Raw genomic sequence first — 23,238 nt, forward strand, 5'->3', positions numbered from 1 at the left:
CATATTGGCTGGGGTTGCTCATAGTGTCTGTCTTAATAGTGGGAGATTGGAAAAGCAGAATGAATGAGAAGTAGCTGAATATGGGAAGTCATATCTCTCTTGCTTTGTAGATAAGTATATGTTACACAAATTTTAGACAAATTGTAGTTGGTTGAATGCAAGAGATGATGACCAGTTGTGCCATGTGAGCACCTAAGTGTAAAGTGGTACTTGTGCTGCCAAAAACAGCATGGGCACTTAACCTCTGTGTCCCTGAGAGGAGGTCTTCTGTTATTATGTGGTTAGGAAAGGTAGCTGTAGTAGGACAGGTGGTAGCATTGGGCAATATGTTGATATATCCAAAACCAATTTGAAGTCCATATGATATCAGTTTCATAATTTTTGACCTGGCATATCGCGAATCATGATGTGTGTTAGGGCTGAACAACGTATTGCTTTCAGCATTGTGAAATATCACCAGCCTTATTGTAATATACCGATATATCACGATGTCTGAAATAAGGCTCTAACTATATAGAGGTGCACGAGGTAATGTCCTGACAACTGCTACTATTTAGGAGTCTAAAATTGATACATTTTTACTTACCTGTAACATTGTTACAACTTATTTTATAGTACAGTACAAAGCGCCAGGAATCATGAGAGAAGCAGTGATTGGCTTCACGGTTTTTCCCACATCACAATTTTTTTTACATAGCACACACATCGTGATTAACAATATATCACTATGTTGAATATTATGAAACTGTTACCATAATGTGGACTTTAAACCGATTTGTTGACTATGTATCAATACGTTGCCAAGCCTTAATGTGTGTGTGTGTGTGCGCGCACGCACTATGCAAAAATCAAATGCAAAACCCATGAAGCCAGCCAATGACTACATAGTTCCATCCTTATTTCAGGCATCGTGATATTTCAGTATATCGTGATGTTTAGCTGGTGATATATCACAATGTGGAAAACCAGATATCGCCCAGCCCTATTCTGTAACTTACATGTAGGGTGAAATTTAATCGTACAAAGTGTGCATGGTCATAAGAACCCTCTATAGCTTCCAGCTGATTCATTCATTAATAGGTGACAGAAATAAAGGATTCTTGGATATTTCTCAGTTTGCAACATGACTGAAATGAAATATAGCTGTGAAATAAGTGAATGCTTCCAGGGTTTTTTGTTGAGTTTGTAGTAGGGTAATTTGGGTATAAAATGGCTATACTGTACAAGAAGAGTTGTAGACTTTGCTCATCTCCCTTTAAGGAGATGAGCTCAAATATAGCAGCTTTGATCACATGATTCCCCTTCCTCAGTCTATAAAAGGAAGGGCTTAAATGGCTGGACCTCTTTTAGCCTGGAAAAAAGGTCTTTGTAAGGTGACTTTGGCAGATGTGCAATGGGGACTGAGGAAACAAGCATTAGGGTGTCAGTGGATTCGCTGAGCTTGATATTTGCCACTGTTTTGTGAAGCCACATACAGCAATATACATTTTTCTTACTCTGCTTTTATTTGTGGCTCTTTATAGTTGGGAATCATAGTAGGTACATAGGAAATTAACTTAATTGAGTCAGATAATGGTCCATCCCATTGGCCAACTCATGGGATTCCTTCCCAAACTGGAGATTCAGGTATTGAACCAAGAACCTACTGTATTTCATGAAAGCATGTGCTTTTCTTTAAAAGCGTGCCCTTCCCTTTAAATGTGTTTTTGTATAGGTGTTATTTCCTTGCTGCAAGAGATTATACTAGTTTTCCATAATTCTGAGTTGCTTGTGTTAATAATTCCAGACATATAAAAACATTAAACAGTCACCAAACCTGGATAACTCTTCTTCAACAAAAGAGAAACTTAACATACGTATTGACTGTTTTGTAAAGACAAGACCAGGCCATTGAAAAATCTAGAAATCCGGAAGGCTTAATATTCTGATTCCACTGCAGTAGTCAAGACTGCAATATTTTATCTTGAAAAAATCCCCTCTCCCGCCCATCACCACCACAACCAGCATGCCTTGGACTGCTGTGTGAAAGTGTTGAGTAATGTATTGGAAGTAAATTACATGCTCTGCTCTATCGGTCACAGACCTTTGTTGTGCTGCTAATATGTGCACAGACTAATATCACTCCTTGTGATAACTCAGTGTGGTAGATGATTGTTTCCATTTTAAAAACTCAGACTTGTAGTTTTCTAAGACCACCAATATGTTTATATTTCTTGGAACATGGAAGGTGTGCCCAAATTTAAGGCCTTGTCTACTAGGTCACTCTGACTCTTCCCACAACATCTGTGTGATATTATCTATTTATTTGATGTATTTATATCCACTATTTCCCCCAAGTTTATGATATATTGCTTAGCTGGTGGCTGAGAGATAAAGGTTCAATCTTCATTTTATTTTAGCCAGTTTATCCCCCCCCCCACTTTTAGACTGCTTTGTATCCAAGTAGGATCACAGGGTTTCTCCCAATACAGCCATAAGACAATAAAACATCAACTTTAATTGTTTTACTGGTATTTGTTTTACTGATGTATGGGATGTTAGGGGAGGGGGTAGTACCTCTGGTGGGGGACACTGCTCCTTCGAAGTAGTTCACCAACTTTTGGTCCCCACAATGCACTCAGCTCTGCATGTAAATAAAGGCTGTGGCAGATTGAGTGGATCAGACAAATAGTGGGTCTAGCTGTCAACAGGCGGTTTCTGCATTTGCTGTACAGGGAAGTGAGGGACAGATGGGGCTTGTCAACCTGGAAAGGTAGCCCATCTAGGAGAAGGGAAACGCTGATCCTAAACAGCAGCTGCCTTGTCTTTGGGAGAAGAAAAGGCTAAGGAGCAAACCCTACGCAAATATGGAGTGGGGTCCTTAAGACTGTTGTACACCTCCTTCCGGCAACTCCTGCAGCCAAATACCATGATCATGAAGGTGAATGTATGATTGTCTTTCCAGTTCAGTCATCAAGAGTACCTTCTTACGGACAAAGCTCCAATGGCAGTTCAGCTTTTAAAGACCCACCCCACTCCTGACAAAGGAAAGCCCTGTTTCTCACTTTTGGCTGGTCAGGTTCCTTCTGTGCTGGATGAAGATAAGAACATGGTCTGCATTTGCCCTTGCTAGGCTTCTTATGGATGTGCAGTGGGATGGGCTAGTGAGTGATCAAGTTTCCCTCTGCGTTCATACTACACATGGGCTGAAAGAGCATAGGATTCAAATTTATGCATTAGGATATGTGTACTGTATTGTGAGGGACGCAGGTGGAGCTGTGGGTTAAACCACAGAGCCTAGGACTTGCTGATCAGAAGGTCGGCGGTTTGAATCCCTGCGACGGGGTGAGCTCCCGTTGCTCGGTCCCTGCTCCTGCCAACCTAGCAGTTCGAAAGCATGTCAAAGTGCAGGTAGATAAATAGGTACCGCTCTGGCGGGAAGGTAAACGGCGTTTCTGTGCGCTGCTCTGGTTCGCCAGAAGTGGCTTCGTCATGCTGGCTACATGACCCGGAAGCTGTACGCCGGATCCCTCGGCCAGTAAAGCGAGATGAGCGCCGCAACCCCAGAGTCAGCCACGACTGAACCTAATGGTCAGGGGGTCCCTTTACCTTTTTACTGTATTTTGAAGTGGCTGTTTTTCAGTGGAAAACAATTGAATAGTTGACTTTAACAGATGTACTGCTATGGAGGGGAATGATCATTCCTATAAAATAATGTGTTTTCAAGTGAAGAGCATTGTTTGTGTACAAAAAATACAACATTCCAGCTTACTGAAAGGTGGGTGAAGGAATGATGGTGCCCAAATTTTGCTACTGCAAAAACCTTTTTGTGCACCTTACTCTACTCTGCTCTGGACTCCACTGTTTTCTTGTGGGGCGTTGTTTGTGAGGTGTGTGTATGCGCGCGAAGAGTTTGGCAAAATGGGTGGGTGGAGAGCCAGTCAAGTAAAAAATTGGGTTCCTGGATAAGAGGTATCATGTCCCAGATTATTGCTTAGAATCTTAGATGACTTACTGTATGTAAACTTAAAGGTCATTGCACCTTTTCTTGAAGCCTTTCAGTTCAGCTACTGAAGTCAGACAAGGTTAATGGGAATTAGTACAGCCATATATAGCCTCTTAAATTCTACAAGAAGATTTACTTGCTCACCACTAATTTTCTGCTGCTATACTTGAAATTTTGGGCACGTGTATTTTTTTATATAATCACTTCAAAAAGCTATATTTGGATTATTGTCTTGTTTCTTTTCCCTACCATTGAAATATTTCAAGTAATTTAGCAGTGTGTGCAGTAAATTGGCAACTGTGTGAGAAATTGGTTATAGTTTATATAAGCTTTCCTTGGCAAGGATGAGTATTGGATATATTTTCACAAATGTTTTGGTCTTCAGTTTTCAGTTGACCAAAGAAATGGTGATGGAGAAGCCAAGTCCCCTGCTGGTTGGGCGGGAGTTCGTAAGACAGTATTATATTCTGCTGAACCAAGCACCAGACTTCTTGCACAGGTAAAGTCTCTAAAATAATATTTCAGACTCAGGGACACTGTTGTACAGAAATACTGGCTCCTCTTTACAAGTTTAATTTGCCAAAAGCAAAACAAAAATTATGGGTGCAATGAAGACTTTGCAGATAAACTCTCTTCTTTTCTCTGTCCTCCCCGCAGTTTAAATTTGAGCCGGAGTTGTATATGCTCCTGGACCAGATTCCCTCTTCTATCACCGCTGTAAAGTAATAAGTTGATATTCAGTGTTAGTAATATTCAGAAAAGACTCCTTGAAATCAGTGGTCTTGAGCCTATTGATCTCATTGAGTCTTCTCTGAATATGATTTAGTTGGATATTGCCTATAATCTTTGGAGTTTTAACATTCTTCTCGTCACTCACTATTCTTGCATTGCCCTAAAATAGTAATAATAAAACTACATACAAAAGTAGTTTCCAGGTTGGTTTCTTCCATGGAAGTTGTAGCTCCTGGAGGATCAGCAAAACCTCAGTCTCATCTTCCCCTATAACCCAGCCTCCGGGCAAATGAAATGCAAATATAAGGAGATAAGACATGCATAGGCAAACTCGGCCCTCCAGGTGTTTTGGGACTACAGCTCCTATCATCCCTAGCTAAAAGGTCAGGGATGATGGGAGTTGTAGTCCCAAAACATCTGGAGGGCCTAGTTTGCCTATGCCTGAGATGAGAGTTCCTTGCGAAGACCACATCAGGCTACAGGCAATATGTGGACTGAATCATCTTAATTTATTGAACAGTGAACTACACAAAAAGCAGAGCTCTTTTCTACATACAACAGAGCTCTTATGCAAACAACAAGAGGCTTCTAATGTGAAAGTGCTGCTTAACCAAACAAGGGACTCAAGTGGCAAATTTAAGCAATCTGTGAAAACCTGGTTTTTTATTTGATTTAATATTTGTATTCCACTTTTCCAACAACAAATGTTGAGCTCAAAGTGGCTCACATTAATCACAATAACATTTTTTAAAACTCATTTAAAATTCATTATAATAAACAGTATAGCATATAAATAAAGCAAACAACAGCAACAAATTAATCAAAACAGTACAATTCAATAAGCAAGTCATAGTAGCTCATAGTGTTGCCACGGTGCTTCACCATCACATGGAACCTTACTCCAGAACAACAACCAACAGGGCACAGTAAATCCATTTGTTATCAAACGCATTGTTTTGCAATACTGCAGTGGATGGAAGCCTAAGTGACTATGCAAACTATAGACACTTGCACGGAACTATACATTGAGAAAACCATGTGGGGTGGGTGGGCAAGGTTGTTGAGTGGTGGTCAGCTTCAGATGTGCTTGGAGGAAAAGGATTATCTGGCCTCATTTCAATCTGACTTTGGGCCTAAAATCAGAACCGAAAGAGCCTTGGGGCACAGGCTGATGACCTTTAGGACCTTTACCAGAGAAGAGGCATCAGAGGACTGCTACTCAACTCCTTAGCAGTTGGCTGTAGTATACTGCAGGGTTTCATCTTGTCCCCCATGCTTTTTAACATCAATATGGCACTGGGGAATAAGGTCACCAGGAGTGATTTGGAGCTGAGTGCCCCCAGTATGTAGATTGTTACCTGCAGGGAACTTCTAGTTACCAGTGGTGGCCAGATAATCGTGATAAAGTTTGGATTGTGTTACTTGGAGACAGACAGTTAAAAGACTTGTTTTTGACAACGAGCAGTTGCAGAAACTGGTTTGATCACTTGCTGGCTTTCCATCAGCCCACATCAAAACAAAAGATTGCTTACGCCTAAAGTCAACAATATGGCTAACATTTTAGTGCTGAAAAGGACCATGTGATGGAATTGTACATTGATGAAATGGATGTAAATTGCTCTTTCACAGGTTCTATGGAAAGAATTCTTCTTATGTCCACGGTGGCTTGGATTCGAATGGAAAACCAGCTGATGCAGTCCACGGGCAGTCCGTAAGCATTTGCAAAATCGTTTTATGATTGACTTAGGCACAGTCAAGATGCAGTGTAAAGTGAGGAAAAATACCTTCAAATTAGAAAATAGAATTTGAGGAGGTGGGCAACTAGCATCAGATTTCTGTGCCAGCTATCTGAATTCTTAGTCCTTAGATATTCAGTGGATGGACTTTGATTGAAGTAGATATTTGCTAGATTTCTATAGGTCATGTATTTTCAGGTAAGGTAGCATGAGTCTTTAAGAACGGATGCTTGAATGTATATGTTGGTTAGGTTAATATGTGCCCCAGGAAAACTGGTGGAACGTTTTGTTGCAGATAGGATCAATCAAGCATATAGAAGTACAAACCTTGTTGAAGTGGGAGACAGCATGGCTTCTGCAACAGCAGGTCCTGTCTCATGAACCTATTAGAATTCTCTGAGAGTATCAACAAACTTATAGATAGAGGTGATCCAGTTGTTATTGTGTACCTTGACTTCCAAAAAGCTTTGGACAAGGTACCTTGCCAAAGACTCATGAGTAAGCTTAGCAGTCATAGAATGGGAGGTCATAGAATGGGAGGTCATGAAGATGTCGACCCAGTGTGCAGCGGCTGTGAAAAAGGCAAATTCCATGCTAGGTATAATCAGAAAAGGAATTGAAAGTAAAACTGCCAGTAGCATAATGCCATGTTACAAATCTATGGTGCAACCACATTTGGAATACTGTGTCGCCTCACCTCAAAAAGAATATTTCAGGGTTGGAAAAGATTCAGAAGAGGGCAACCAAAATGATCAAGGGGATGGAGCAACTTCCCTGTGAAGAAAGGTTGAAGCTTTTGGGACTTCTTAGTTTAGAGAAAATGCGAGTAAGGAGTGATGCGGTATGGAGAAAGTCGATAGAGAAAAGTTATTTCTTCTTCATAACACTAGAACTTGAGGACATTTAATGAAGCTGAATGTTGAAAGAGTCAGGGCAGACAAAAGAAAGTACTGCTTCATGCAGTGCATAGTTAAACAATGGGACTTGCTCCTACAGAAGCCGATGATAGCCACCTACTTGGATGGCTTTAAAAGAGGATTAGACCTAAAAGAGAGGTCTGTCAATGGCTTTTAGCCATGATGGCTATGCTCCGCTTCCTTCCTGTTTGGCCACTGTGAGAACAGGATGCTAGTGTACACGGGCCATTGGCCTGATCTAGCAGGCTCTTCTTATGTTCTTAATAATTAAGTCCCTTTTTAAATGAAGAAAGCTTTCATAAAATAGAAGACTATTTGTTGTAAGAAGGGCAAGACTTCACTTAAGTCAGACTGCAGGTAGTCTGGGCCTGTTAGTGTTTCAGGTTTTTGTTTTTTTAAAATTCTTTGCTTTACAGTACTAAACTCATGACACTTCTAATTCATCTCTGCTTGAATCCTTAAAGTAGCTCATACATATTTCAATATGATTTCTGTAGGATATCCACAAGAAGGTCTTGTCGCTGAATTTTAAGGATTGCCGCACGAAGATCCACCACGTGGATGCTCATGCCACTCTGAATGATGGTGTTGTTGTACAGGTCATGGGTGAGCTCTCCAATAACACGCAGCCAATGCGGAGATTCATGCAGACTTTTGTCCTTGCTCCTGAGGTATGTAGCCTGTGAACCAGTGTGTTACTTTATATCAGTGCAGTGGGATTGGGGATGCCAGGAAGGTTCAGTTGGCTCCCCTCTGTCATTGGCTGCAGAACTTCTTTACTTTAGAGTCATTAACAACTGTGATGCACTTGTATTTGGATATGTGGCTCTGCCAGAATAAGCCTAGCATTTGTGTATGTGTCAAGTCCTTTTTCTGTTCTTGTTGCATACCATAGACAAAGGGATAATTATCAGCATTCATAACTGAAAAGCACTATTTGTCATAAGGCCTGGTTCCAATAATTTCTAAATAAGAAATCTCTAAATGTGTGAGTGTGACGGCTCCTTAAATTTTTGCTGGCCTTGGTAGACTCATTGTCTTAATACTGACGTCTCATTGTTTAGTTGGCTGTGTTGGTTACTAAAAATCTCTGCTTCCATAATAATCCTTTATCATGATGTATATAAATTTAGTAAATCATAATAAATAAATTATGCATTAAAAGCTATTATGTTTTTGTCTTTAAAAACTTTTTTAGCTTTCTTCTGATCATTGATACTTTGAATGAATGCTTTTTAGTTGAGTACAGCGTACTTCTGAGATGGTTCAGGAAGTAATGTTCATGTAACAATTGAAGTGTCCCTCTATATTTGTAGCATAGTGCAAGTAGGTAAAGCAGGGTTAGATTGTTTCAAACATAAGCAAAGTGGGTTTGTGCTGCCAGATTAAACACGAACACCGTGTTCATAGTACACTGGTACTGAATGCAGTAGACTAAACTTCCTTTTCTCCTTGTGTTGTCTTCAGGGTTCTGTTGCGAACAAGTTTTATGTCCATAATGACATATTCCGTTACCAGGATGAAGTTTTTGGTGATTTAGATGCTGAACCTCCAGAGGGTAAGTACCAAGACTGTCAATGTGTTTTCCTCCTAAATTAGTTCTCTGTGATGAAAAAATGATAACACGATTTGCCCAGTCAAATTCAAGTTGCTTACAAATAATAAACTTAGTATTATTAATATATTTATATCCCACCTTTTCCCCAGACTGGGAGCCAACATCAGAACACGCTAAAACCTTAATAGCAGCAGTGCTAAAACTTGAGCCAGCCAAATTTTATTTACATCTATATAAGAGTTTTTAAAGTTACCAAATGTAGGAATTTGATTTTCATCAATAAGTGATGAAGACCAGTCTTGAGAAGTTTCACTGCCATTTTTATGTAATTTCAATCCCATCCTTAAATTGTCACTCGCCTTATCTAAGATGGCTCCTAGTGTGAGCTATATATGAAGAGACTGATAAGTTGTATGGCAAAACAGAAGAAAAAATAGTGAACACGTCACTGGAGGTATGGCCTTTGCTGGTTATGGTTTAGGCTTACTACTGGGATTCACTACTCTCTTCAGCATTTCAGTCTCCTGTAATTGCCATGCCAAGACATAGAAGCATATTTGCTGGTTAAGGGGCTAAAACCAGTTCTTTAGCAGCTGTCATTCATACCTTTTGTAACTTGTACTTGCTTGAAGTTTAGAAGCTTCAGTCAAAACTGTGCCTCTGAAATATGTGTTGAGCATTGATCAGCTGTTTGTGCAATGATGTGAACAACTAGATTATTAGCATTCTACTGTTGCTTATGTGTATATTTGGTTGCGTACTCTGTTTTATAATGTACCTGGCCTGGCCTGGTATTAGCATAGTTGGAGGGGGGCAGGCTATAAATCTTAAATATTTAATTAATGTCAAGGTAAGGGGATATTTCAGCTAACTAAAATCAAATTTCCCCATTCCTAATATGTAAAGCATTGAGTATATTTGCAAGTGGCTGACCAGGAATGCAGAATTTGTCCCTCCTATACTCCTTGCTAGCGAGCAGGAGCAACGAATCAAAATTCTTGGCCTAGTGTTAATGTCCAGATTGGGGGCTTCAGTTTGTTTCACTCCAAACCAAATCTGAAGCCAAGGCTTGTTCTTGGCTTACCAGTCATAATTTGTTTGATTGAAACAAGCAACAGTCTCCCGTTTTGACAAAACATGAAGGTAAGCATTGTGCTGTGCTAGTGATGTCCTGTTTGCTAGTAGAGAGGAGCGAGATAGAAGCAGTCTGCATGTTCATGGTCAACCATTAGCACGGCTTACTATAACACGAGAATGCAGCCACTGTGTGTACATTCTGACTGCAATGTGGAAATTTGTCCTGTACTTAATCAGTGTAAAATCTATTTTTTCTCCCTCACCAGAATCTGAGGAGGAAGCAGAGGAACCTGAGGATAGGCAACAGACTCCTGAGGCAGTTGCTGATGATTCAGCAGCCTACTATGAGCAGTCTGTCAGGTAACTCAGACACTGTTACAATCATAACTATACTGCTGGCTGAAATGTAGGAAGGAGACGAGTATTCTGTAGAATACTAATTTTTCAAACTAAACCTAATCTCATTTCTGTTTTAATAATGGTCTCCTGCAGAATCAGTGCTGACATTACTGCAAAAAAATTTTTTTAGGGCCTGATCTCAAGACTGTTGTTCTAACAAGTGTCCATCAGTATACTCAAATGCTGCAGCCTTTTTGCATAACTAAAAGTCCACCAGCTCTTTCTTAAAATTTACAGAAGTGGGAGCATTGAAGTTCAGATTTCTAGGGGAGTGTGTGTGAGAGAGAGGACATGAATGAGTATAATCCATACTGATTAAAAAGGGAACATTGTTGACTTAACAAAGCATTGTTGCACGAGGGTTCAGATTGGATGAATGTTTGTTTGTAACCCTGGTACTGAAATAGTACAATATTGGGATTCCATTTATGGTCCTGGTGCTTGAGCTCTGCAAATGCATTGTTGCCATAATGAAAATATTTTTCCACCAACAGCAATGACTTGGAGGAACATTTGGAGGAACCAGTTGCAGAGCCGGAACAAGAAGTTGAACCTGAACCTGAACAGGAGCCTGAACCAGAGGCTCAGGAAGAAAAAACTGAGCCAGCGCTGGAGGAAGCAGCACCTGAAGAGACTGTAGAGAAGAGTCCTTCTCCAGTCCCTGTGGACCCTGCTCCTGTAGTGCAAGAGGACTCAAGGGTAACATGCATGATTTTAATGATATCCCCTTTCACATTTACTCGTGTGTATTTTTAAGTTTGAAGTGAGAAAGATTACAAGAGCTGCCAAGACATTCAAGATACCGTATTTTTCGCCCTATAGGACGCACTTTTTCCCCTCCAAAAATGAAGGGGAAATGCGTGTGCATCCTATGGAGCGAATGCAGGCTTTCGCTGAAGCCTGGAGAGCGAGAGGGGTCGGTGCGCACTGACCCCTCTCGCTCTCCAGGCTTCAGGAGAGCCACAGCGCCAGTCCCACAAGGTCGGGGGACAGCGGGGAGACGGAACGCCGCCATCCCGCTGTCTCCCGATGTGGTTTGGAGGCTGACGGCGGGGAGACGCGTGCTTCTCCCCGCCGCCAGCCCCGCAAGCTCCGGGGACAGCGGGGAGGCGCAGCGCGTCTTCCCGCTGTCCCCGGACCTGGTCTGCAGGCGGGCGGTGGGGAGAAGAGCTCTTCTCCCCGCCGCCAGCCCCGCAAGCTCCGGGGACAGCGGGGAGGCGCAGCGCGTCTTCCCGCTGTCCCCGGACCTGATCTGCAGGCGGGTGGCGGGGAGAAGAGCGCTTCTCCCCGCTGCCTGCCCCGCAAGTTCCAGGGACTGTTGGGAGGTGCAGCGCGTCCTCCCGCTGTCCCCGGACCTGGTCTGCAGGCGGGCGGTGGGGAGAAGAGCGCTTCTCCCCGCTGCCGGCCCCACAAGCGCCTGGGGGGGAAATAATTTTTCCCCCTTTATTTCCCCCCCAAAAAACTTGGTGCGTCCTATGGGGCGAAAAATACGGTAATTCCTGTGTACTCACATTTGGTTGAAGAAAAGGCAGTTGTATCTTAGCAGAAAGTCAGTGGCAGCTATCTTGATAACAAGAAGGCAATTGTTCAGACTGTACTGTAGTTGCCAAGTTGTAGAGCTTCAGTCTTTACAGCATTCCCTATATCACACTGTAGCATAAGAATTCCCTATATCACACTGTAGCATATAAGTCCAAAAAACCTCTCTCTATTTTTGTTCCCCATAACTGCTCTAAGTAGTATCTGGAAGAATACTCTTAGTCTATTGGGTTTCTTGCTGGCAAAAAGAGCCTGACAATAGCAGCCATTCATAAATTGTGTAGGTTTAGCCATTTGTAGACCTTTAGGACAGTTTGTAAGACACACCTTAAGTTTGCATTCCAGATATTGAAAGGAACCTTAATTTCCAAGGATTAAATACTATTTATATAAAGGCTCTCTATAAATAGCCTTTCTGCTTTCTTGATTTTTTTTGTACATTTCTAATATATTTTTGTGTGAGTTCAGTTTATAAATATTTTAAAGACATAAAAATGAATGGGCAATCTTTTTTTCTTCTAGTAGCCACAGGCCGTGGGCTTTTGGGGGCTCTTTGTGCTCCAGCTACCCATGGGTATGAGGTTTTCCTTAGCATGCCAAACAGCATGGTTGGGGGAGTGCAGTTTCCAAGGATAGAAACACATCAGGGATATTCCTCACGGACATAATCACACTCCCCCAGGCCACCAAACACCCTTTCGGGCTGAGAAAAGTGCAGTTTCCTAGGGTAGAAAGGCATGCAGGGAGAGCCATCCAAGTGAGGGGCACAATTTGGTGGCATGAATTTGGTGGGGGGGGGGTGCAGTTTCGGCAGTCACAGCAAAATCTACTGAAAGCCTCTAAGTAAGTTGCAGTCTGGCCATATGCTGTCTCTAACATAAACATTTGTGGCTGTAGAATTATTTGAAGAAAGATGTCAAAATTTGTACATGTGCAAGAAACTTTGTAATTTTGAAGAGCACAGATACCTGATGTTACTCAGAAATAATAAAATCTTGTTTTTTCCTGTTAGACATCTTCATGGGCATCTGTAACCAGTAAGAATCTCCCACCTAGTGGAGCTGTTCCAGTATCAGGCATACCACCTCACGTTGTCAAATTACCTGCATCACAGGTAAAAATATACCAGCCAACTAATGAACTTGAACCAGGATCAACAGCTGTCAGGTTAATTGCAAATTGATAGTATATCAAGTAGTAGAGCATTATTTTTACTTTTTTAGGACATGCTCGTTTTTTTGTTGATGATGCAGTCATCTCTTTCTCTGCAAAAGCATCCTTTTCAGGGGAAATGTTCTTGAAATTCGTTGCTTGGCGTGTGATTTCAAGTGAAAGGGCCGATAAATCTTCCTCTATTCTGGCATCTGAACTTGTGTTTTCCCCTTTCCTTGGGGTTCCCAAATTTAGAATGGTTAGGGTATGAGTATGTTGACATAAAGCTTTGCTTAACTTAGATCAGGGGTCAGCAAACTTTTTCAACAGGGGGGCCGGTCCACTGTCCCTCAGACCTTGTGGGGGGCTGCACTATATTTTGAAAAATAAATAAATGAACGAATTCCTATGCCCCACAAATATCCCAGAGATGCATTTTAAATAAAAGGACACATTCTACTTATATAAAAACACGCTGATTCCTGGACAGCCTGTGGGTCGGATTTAGAAGGCAATTGGGCTGAATCTGGCCCCCGGGCCTTAGTTTGCCTACCCATGACTTAAATGCATTACATTTGTGCTGGTACATTTTTGCAGCCCCGACCTGAATCAAAGCCTGAATCCCAGACTCCACCGCAGAGACCTCAGCGAGACCAGAGGGTGAGAGAACAACGGACAAATATCCCACCACAAAGAGGCCCTAGACCAAGTAAGAAATTTGGTGTACTTGGTAATAACAATATAGCTACTAAAGCATCGCTTACTGTTGGAACAGATAAAAGTCAACTCTTGTGGTGATATTCAAAGATGTTAAACTAAATACAATAAGAGTGTGCCGTAAGAGTTGGAAAGAATTTGGGAATAAATTAAACCAGATGCTTTCAAAATCTGAAGTGCCACAATTTAACCTTAAGTGGACACTTCAGTCTGCTTACAGGCTTTTGAATGGGAGCACCAAGTCACTCATTTCTTGTGTTTTATTTGAAGCTTTATTGTCTATTGACTTCTGTCATCTTTCCAGTAGGCAAAGCTTATGATGGTGTTTATAGAAAGCAAAAGATGATGAATGAGTTACATCTATCTTTTTTTAATTTAAGTGCGGGAAGGAGAGCCAGGTGACATGGAAACTAGGCGTATTGTGAGGTACCCAGACAGTCACCAGCTGTTTGTTGGGAATCTCCCTCATGATGTGGATAAGGCAGAACTAAAGGATTTCTTCCAACGTAAGTCTTGAATATTGCTTGCCTAGTGGTGGGGCTTCAGGGTTGTGTCTAAAAGTACATGCCTATTTCTACAGAACAGTCTAATGTGTGATCAAAGAAATTGGAAATTCTTTTGCAGGTTATGGGAATGTTGTGGAACTACGTATCAACAGTGGAGGAAAGCTCCCTAATTTTGGATTTGTGGTGTTTGACGATCCAGAGCCCGTTCAGAAGATCCTTGCCAATAGGGTACATTAAATGATATTTAAGTGATAAAGGTTATACTGAGGTGTACTAAGAACTGATGTTTTGAAATAAAGCAAACACAAAAAACCAAGAGCAACCAATTAGAATGGCTTCTTTGTTTAACTTGGGGGTGGCAGCTGAAGTGGGAATAGATAGACAAAGCTGTTGGTGCTCTTGGCTAGATTACAATGTTAATTTGCAGTTATAGTTAAAAATAATGGCCTACACAACAGTTCAAAACTATCCTTGCCAAATATGGGTGGGGTGGGAGGTTGAAAGAATTCACAACTTGAGTAAACAAAGACATTGGATTTTGGGAGATCAGGATCTTATTTTTCTGCAATGTCTGTTGCATGCAATAATTCACTTCAATGAATTATTGTACGTATTTAGCACTTTCTTACCTGTTCATTGATTCCACTTTACCACTTTTTCTCTTCCAGCCGATCATGTTCAGAGGAGAAGTGCGTTTAAATGTGGAAGAGAAAAAAACGCGAGCAGCCAGGGAGGGTGATCGCCGAGACAACAGACCCCGTGGGCCTGGTGGCCCCCGTGGGGGACTGGGAGGTGGGATCCGAGGGCCTCCACGTGGAGGAATGTCTCAGAAACCAGGATTTGGCACTGGAAGGGGCATCGGGCAACGCCAGTGATTAATGGATGACATGATGAGACAAACCCTTCTTCCTGCAGATTTGTGAATTTCAGCCTTGGGTATCTTGGAATGTGGCCCTACCCTGTTATAGACTGCTACGTTTGATACTATTTTGGCCCATTTTGTTTGTGTTTGGTTTCATGATTATTTTTTTCTAGTCTTTGTCCCAGATTCCAGCTTTGTGGAACAATCTTTCGGGAAAAAGTGGATTTTTTTAAAAAAGAAAAGAACTGAATCCTTGCTTGCTGCAGACATGTGGACTGGATTTTTTTTTTTTTTGGTACCTGTTGTTTTTCCTAATGGAATGTGTGGCGCTTTTTTTTCCTCCTTACTGAAATGGGGTGCGCTTCAGTCAGTGGAATTAACCTTTTCAGCTGCATGTGTTCAGGAGCCTATAGGAAAAACTAGTACGTGACAAACGTTTCAAGGGCAGGGAAATCCGTCAACCCTTTTTTTTGGGGGGGGGGTCACATGACCTGTTGGACCTTGGTCTGGAGATGTTGCCACTTGAAAATTGACATTACCCTTTCTCTGTGGCGCTGTAAAAGTGGAATAAAGGGTATCAATAGAATGCTCTCTTTTGGTACATGATCACGAAAAGGAATTCTCACTACTGTTTTACCACTTACAAGGATTGCGGGATAGGTTTTAAATGTCTAGAACTTGACTCTTTAAAACACTGTTCCTGAACTTGTGATTTTTTTTTTTATTGAAATAGGGAAGTTTTTTTCATGTTTAGTTTGTATTTGTATTAAAACGAAAACAAAATTGTTGTGCCTTCTATTTATCTCTCATTCCAGTCTTGGCAAATTGTTAAAAAAAATAAAAAAGTCTAGATTTGCTTTATCCAGTTTTTGGAGTATGTTGAAGTCTTTCAAGAGATCTGTTTGTCCTTCATGTTTCCTCATGTTTTCTAGAGTTGCATGTTTTGTTTTTTAATAGCCTCTTGGAATTCTGTAACATTTTATAATACTTTCTGAGGACTTCCCAACTATGTATTGCTACTGTCATTAGCTCTGAAGCGAGTGCCTTCCATATTTGACTATGGGAAACGACACCCTAAATCTTTACAGTGCGTTATTTTTACAGTATGCACATATGCAGTATATGTAGTATGTTGCGATGATGTTACTCATCATTGGCTTTAAAATGCCATTCAAATAAGGGTGAAATGATTAAACCCTGGTTCTGATGATAACCTTTATCACTGTGATATATTCATGGTATTGCATAAGCTAAAACATCTGTTTTTGTTGAATGTATATACAGAATAAAATAAAATGCAGAAACATCATTGCAGCTGTTGGAGTTGCTGATGGTCTTGCGCACAATTTAATGAGAACAAGGCAATGTGCAAGGCATCTAGGTGAACAACTGGGATTCTCAGTTTAGAAGCACTCTGGCTGTGATGTAGGTAGGAATTGGGTCAGTGTTGTGGGCCACAATTTTAAATTGCATTTAATCCAAACTTTCCTATTTCACACAAATATGATGGCACAGTTGTGGTGTGCTGCAGTTGAATTATGCAGTGTTTGCATTCTGCAATTGATAATGTGAAGAAATGCCAAACCTCAGAAGACTTTTAAGCCATTTCTGTTAAAAGTCAACCTTTTAGCTTTTTGTTAAACTGTTTCAAGCATCTCTGTAACTTAAGGACTAGAATTTTTTAAGTGGGAAATTAGGGTCTGTGTGATTTGAATAAACCCAAAAGTTTGTTTAGAGTATTTTATTGCTTAATAAGTTGACTGTAAAGTTCAAATAATTAACTTGTGGATACCATGGACTATCAAATGTGCCCAAACATCAGTTAAGGTAAGTAACTTTTTTTCAATGTGCTACACAAATGTGCGTGGGTTTCAGTGTTTTGAGCTGTTACTTCTGCTGATACAGAATAAGGTAAAGGTAAAGGTACCCCTGCCAGTACGGGCCAGTCGTGTCCGACTCTAGGGTTGTGCGCCCATCTCACTTAAGAGGCCGGGGGCCAGCGCTGTCCGGAGACACTTCCGGGTCACGTGGTTAGCGTGACGAAGCTGCTCTGGTGAGCCAGCACCAGCACAGCACACGGAAACACCATTTACCTTCCCGCTATATTTATCTACTTGCACTTAGAGGTGCTTTCGAACTGCTAGGTGGGCAGGAGCTGGGACCGAAAGACGGGAGCTCACCCCGCTGCGGGGATTCGAACCACCGACCATACGATCGGCAAGTCATAGGCACTGAGGTTTTACCCACAGCGCCACCCTGATACAGAATAGCTAGTCCCAATTCAGCTTGAATTCATTAAACGAAGTAATACTTTTATAAATCTGCATGAGTCCACTTTGAAGCTCCAGCCCTAGTTGGGATTTATTATTATGCTGTGAAAGGTCCTTTGGTCAGGAGTAGGATGTGTGCTTGGCATGCATCAGGTTCCAGGTTCAGTCCCCTGTATATCGGGTATGGCGGGGAAAGTGCCCTGTCTGAAACCCAACAGCCATTGCCATTCAGTTTTGATGATATGCTGGATGGACCAATAGTCCGCCTTTCCATTGTTTTGAGTTAACTAAATTTATTGAGCCACTTCCCCTGGCTTTGGAGATCTCTCATAAATAACTTCTTCTTGGTCACTAGCTTCACTCTGCTAGCGTAATGTGTGATTCAAGAGATTATCTGAATCTGAATTTCTCTATAGTCTCTTGCATTTCACTCTGCAAAGCTGAGAGTACTATTATAGGAGATGCTTAATCACTTCCTGCTCAAGCTTTAAAGCTTTTGTATCTAATAAGCTGTTCGGTATAGTGCATATAATCCAGCTGTACTATTCTGAGTTTGGCTAGTTCCTGAGAGTATATGGAAGGTGTGAGACAGTGGAAAAGTTGCTCTCGATAGTTAATTATTCTAGCTTCTTACAGCACAGGACATTCATAATCTTGGATCTGATCTAGTACATTCAGTTAATGGGATGTGATTAGTGATAAGAGAGGACAGTTTTGAACTATCTCAGTGTTTACAATACAATGATGGACTAACAAAATGCTTTTAACTAGTCAATAAAAATGTTTAAATTTCAGGGCGTTGTTTAATAATTGTGTACTAAATTTGCAAGCTGATACACATTACAAGCCCCCCCCCCATGAAAAAAAACCACACCAATATGTAGTGACTACTTTGACCCAGAATGTTTGACCGTGGTTGTATTTTGAGGCTCCAAAAATAACAAGGGACCATGGGACCTGTCTCCAGTGGAATACCTGTGCTACACAGGGGCTTAGAGACCTATGGCCACTGCTTTATCAAAGGCTGCATCTATTCCAGTGCCAGTCGTAATAACACTGGCAGTTCAGTTTAGCTCCATTGGCTGGAATTGTTTGTTTCATGTTGCTTTCATTTTAATTGCGCTAATTCCTGCCAGGTTTTATTCTAATATATACATTATATTTTTATCTTGTCTGTTTTAACATAAGCCACTTGGTTTCAATACAGAAGCAGCATTCAAGCAACAAAAAGGTTTTCTCCTGTTGTTTAGTTGTGTGTGCTCTTTCCCCCCAAACAAAGTTTTATCAGGGTTGGTTTTTTTTTTTGCCAAAACATTAATGAAACAGCATGGCAGAATTCTTACCAAGATTTCCAGCTTTGGCACAACTGGAAATTGCCAAGTACATAATTTTCATAACAATACTATAATGGTCTCACCAAGAGCCATCCCCGCTATAGCACGATGTGAGTCATTGGGCACCGATAAAAAGGTAAAGGGATCCCTGACCATTAGGTCCAGTTGTGACCGACTCTGGGGTTGCGGCGCTCATCTCGCTCTACTGGCCGAGGGAGCCGGCGTACAGCCAGCATGACAGCCGCTTCTGGAAACCAGAGCAGTGCACGGAAACGTTTACCTTTCCGCTGGAGCGGTACCTATTTATCTACTTGCACTTTGACGTGCTTTCGAACCGCTAGGTTGGCAGGAGCAGGGACCGAGCAACGGGAGCTCTCCCCGTCGCGGGGATTTGAACCACCGACCTTCTGATCGGCAGTCCTAGACTCTGTGGTTTAACCCACAGTGCCACCCGCGTCCCATTGGGCACCGATAGGAGGTGTTAATTCTGTTAATTAAAGCTGATGAATGACAATCGTATCAAACATTACCCCGTTCAGCTACATTTCTGATGGATTAAGTGTTCCAAGGAAGCTGCGTCGTATAATTTGACCCACCACCCTTCTTTGGGAGGCCTTTCTGCTGCCTTCTACCATCTAGCTGCCTCCATCCGAGCTGCTGTTGGCAATACTGATGCTAGTTCTTTATGGTACAACAAGGGATTCTGATTGTTTTAAGTTGAGAGCAATGTTAACATCAGGTCTTGGACCAAAAGCTGGCTGACTAGCTCCAACACCGCAATGCAGAATTGTTTTACTTTGATGCTGTCCCATCGTAGGTGCAGAAGTGTTTTTTCTCTGTATCTGTGTCTGTGCTCCTAACAGCATCTTTAAATATTGATCTAAAATACTTATATTGTGCCCCTTAAGATCTCTGGGGAAGTCTCTTCAATAAAACAGTACCGCAGAATAAAAATCACACAAACAAGTAGAACAGGAGACATAATTCTTAACTGAACACCAATATCCAAAAGCCTCTGTACAACAGCAACATAAGAGGCCAGTGTGAATTCAAGGGTCGGGGAGTTCAAAGACACATAGCCACGGAGAAGGCCCACCTGTGTGATGCATCCTCTATACTGTGGAGCTGCTTAACTTCCAGCCAAAGTGGGGTACTCCTTCAGGTAAGAAGGTCCCAACTTGTTCAGGCTTTTCTGTGTCACTCACAAAGCCTTGACTTTGGACTGGAAACATACTGGCACAAAGTGCTGTCCTTGAAGGACTACTGCAGTACAACTCTTTACTAGTGGTTCTATGCAATAGCTGTGCTGCTGCATTTTGCATTGGCTGCAGTTTCCAAGTAGTCTCTAGAGCACATTGCAAGGGTCACCAAACTTGTTGATGGTGTGGGAACTGGGAAATTTGAGCAAGTACCATGTGCACCATTATCTATGGTTTCTTCTCTCCCCATCCACCTGCGGTGAGAGAAAGTGTGTTCACATCTGTGCACATGTGCACACTTGGGCTTTCCATGGGGTCTGAGTCAAAGTGATCCAGTGGCACTAAAATGGATCCACTTGAATCTGCATGATTTTATACGGCACTGCTCTGTAAAAATCCCTTCTGGTGCTTGGCAGCACCACAAATCAAGGCATAGATGCTCAGATTTTCATGGCCCACCCCCTGAAGCACCCCACTCCCCCCTCTTGGTTGCTCCACACCCTCTAGTCTCTGCCCCTTTCCACTCTTGGTGACTCCACTTCTGATTTGAGCCTTAAGAAGCATGTAAGTCACAAAACAGAAATTGGGGAAATCAGTGTCGTTTTATGGACTACAGTTCCATGTATTTTTAAAGAGCGGCGAAGATAATTACCCTCACCCCCACATGATAAATGGAGTGGCAAGAGGATCGCAGAGACTTTGTGGACATCAGGAAAAGTCTAAGGGTGTTGTTGCACCCATGGGTGCCATACTGGAGATCCTATTCTTGCAGCAATCCAGCCAGGAATTGGAGCATGAATTACTGAGGCCAGGCTGGCAAACTGGCAAAAAGTTTCTTCATGCCGTTGAAGAAACTTGAGGCTCCAGTAACAGTACTGTAGAAGTCAGGAGCAGTCTTGGCCTATGAATTTCCTCCTTCAAGGATAGTGCAACCTTGTCAATAACAACCATTCACCTGATTCCCAGACCCAAGAGACACAACATCTCTTGTTTTATCTGGATTGACTTTCAATTTATTAGTCCTCATCCAGTCCATTACAGCAGCCAGACACTGGTCCACAACCTGATGCCCTCAGGTGAGGTGGTACCTGCATACTGATAACACCCAGCTCCCAAAGCCCAGTTGTGTTTGCCCAGCAGCTTCATACAGACATTGATTGAACAGCACTGTGGGCAGAACTGAATCCTCTGGGACCCCATGATCAACCAACACAAGTTGAACACATGTCTCACAATGCAATCTTCTGGAACTGGCCTTGTAGGTAAGAACCACTGTAATTCTGCTTTCAACTGCCAGGTCTTGTCCAATAAGATACCATTGTCAATGGTATCAAAAGTGGTTCATGACAATCCCCTGTCTCAGCCCATCTCCACCTCTCCTGGAGGAGACAATCTATTAGGGCAACCAGGGCCATTTTGGTCCTACATCCAGGCCGAAAGCCTGACTGGAATGGTCTCCTTCAAGGAAGTCTGAAGTTGAGCAGCAAACACAAACCTTATGCTTATTTTGTCTGCTGAAAAGGCAGGATACAGATTGCCTTATTACCAGTGTGGAGAGTGAGGCAGCATATTTATAAAAGTCAGAAGAACATTGCTTAAGAACCATAGTTAGGTCTTGGGCTGACGCCACCACAGCCAGTAACACACAACAAACAAAAATGTCAGAAAATGTTTATTTTTGTTTTTAATTGGAATTGGCATGAATGTATGGTTGAATAAATATACTTTTTATATACACTTAACAGAAATTTACATTCCATCTTCAAACTGCTGAAATAGATTTTTTTCTCTTAAAATTTATTTTTACAAGCCAAAAAAATAATCTGCCATTGATATCTGAATATTTTCTTTTTCTCCTTGTGTGTGTTCATGCAAGCTGTACTTCATATAAGTTACAGGTTATCATGATGTAAAAATGTTTACTCTTAAGGAAGCAGTTGCTTTGTTCTCTGGGTCCGATGTAGCAAAACACATCCTTAATGGAGCATTAAGGCCATACCAATGGGACACATACATACAAATTTCACATAGAAAAGGCAGGGCAATCCTTCACTTCCTTATAAAACGATAAGCCACATCGTTTACTCAGACTGTGTTTCACATTGACTTGATTTCATTTTTTTGGAAGGTCCTTCAGTTGAGGAAATACCTCCTAAAGTGCATGTTTTCAGTGTTCAAACAATTCTAGATTGAAAATATTGGCATTAAAAACAAACTTTCCCCCCACTGCTTTATTTCCCACCTGAGTCGTATTTTTGGGTGCAACTGATAGTTGGCCTAGTGCTAACTTATCATAGGCAGGACTTGTGTACTGGCACTGTCAATTTGCTATTACTTTAATGGATTAGACATGACTATAGGATTCACTTGACTAAGGTGCACTGCACACATACGGAGAGAGAGATACATGAGAGCAGATTCCCTGTGGCCTGAGTAAGAATGTGCATATCATAGTTATGTGGGTGGGGCCCATTGCATGGATCTTTCTTACCCAATTGTTTCCTGGCTGAGTGGGAAGGATCTGTGTGGTTTTCTCAGTCCATGTGGCGGTTTCATTGTGTGGACAGGCTCAAGGAGAAAGAGCTCCTATGTTTCTCTGTGTTGTTTGTGTGTAGGAGACCTAATCTGGAGTTTGATATAAGAAAGCTGGGCTGAACTAGTTCATTTCATTCAAGACCCGACTTCCCCAGCCTGGTGGCCCCTGGCTGCTGTGGACTCAAACTCCCATCTGCACCAGCCAGCGTGGGATGATGGGAGTTGGATGATGGGAGTTGGAGTCCAGCAACATCTGTGAGGGCCACAGCTTCCCCACACTGCCCAGCAAAGGCTTTGTAATATTTTCCTAGCTTTTGGGACGCATGATAACTTTACCACTATGGATTCCCAGTGATGTGTTTTTGTTCAGTAAATTGGATTTGCTCTTTTATGAATGACTTGGGCCATGTATTATGGAAGCATCAGTAGGGTGAGTTTGTTGATATAAAATATGGCACTTCATTTGAGGGGAGGAAACATGGTGCTAGAGGGAAGAGATCTTTTCCCAAGCTATACATTTGGCACTGCTTAACAAATTAATTTCAGGTCTCACATTGGTGTGTAACACACTCTTCTTCCCAGAACCTTAACAGTTCCTCTGCAGTAGAACTAGTTCAGGTTGAGGTTGAGTATCAGGAAAAAAACTGTTGAATTGAAAGAAGGTTTTCTCCCCAGCTTCAGTTCACTAAATAAACAAAACGCCTTGTAAAGTGCACAACT

At 41.8% G+C, this 23,238-nt stretch overlaps 2 protein-coding genes across 3 annotated transcripts in view; both read left to right on the forward strand.

The window, feature by feature from the left end:
- The window catches only part of G3BP1 (G3BP stress granule assembly factor 1), a 28,493-nt gene extending 12,452 nt beyond the window's left edge, over positions 1 to 16,041 (forward strand). The window contains exons 2-12 of one of the 2 annotated variants that reach the window (XM_081851549.1): positions 4,371 to 4,484; positions 6,347 to 6,428; positions 7,868 to 8,041; positions 8,838 to 8,928; positions 10,272 to 10,365; positions 10,899 to 11,103; positions 12,956 to 13,057; positions 13,693 to 13,804; positions 14,193 to 14,318; positions 14,416 to 14,546; positions 14,987 to 16,041. In XM_081851549.1, the coding sequence (XP_081707675.1) occupies positions 4,390 to 4,484; positions 6,347 to 6,428; positions 7,868 to 8,041; positions 8,838 to 8,928; positions 10,272 to 10,365; positions 10,899 to 11,103; positions 12,956 to 13,057; positions 13,693 to 13,804; positions 14,193 to 14,318; positions 14,416 to 14,546; positions 14,987 to 15,193 (1,419 nt within the window). In that variant the 5' untranslated portion in view covers positions 4,371 to 4,389 and the 3' untranslated portion in view covers positions 15,194 to 16,041. The remainder of the gene's footprint in view (positions 1 to 4,370; positions 4,485 to 6,346; positions 6,429 to 7,867; positions 8,042 to 8,837; positions 8,929 to 10,271; positions 10,366 to 10,898; positions 11,104 to 12,955; positions 13,058 to 13,692; positions 13,805 to 14,192; positions 14,319 to 14,415; positions 14,547 to 14,986) is intronic. The other variant, XM_081851550.1, reaches the window with a different exon arrangement.
- LOC309336092 (uncharacterized protein) overlaps positions 1 to 23,238 on the forward strand; it is a 378,925-nt gene that overhangs the window by 2,823 nt on the left and 352,864 nt on the right. The window lies entirely within an intron of this gene.

This window comes from Podarcis erhardii (genome assembly GCF_964252035.2).
Source record: "Podarcis erhardii genome assembly, chromosome: 2".
Classification (NCBI taxonomy): Eukaryota; Metazoa; Chordata; class Lepidosauria; order Squamata; family Lacertidae; genus Podarcis; species Podarcis erhardii.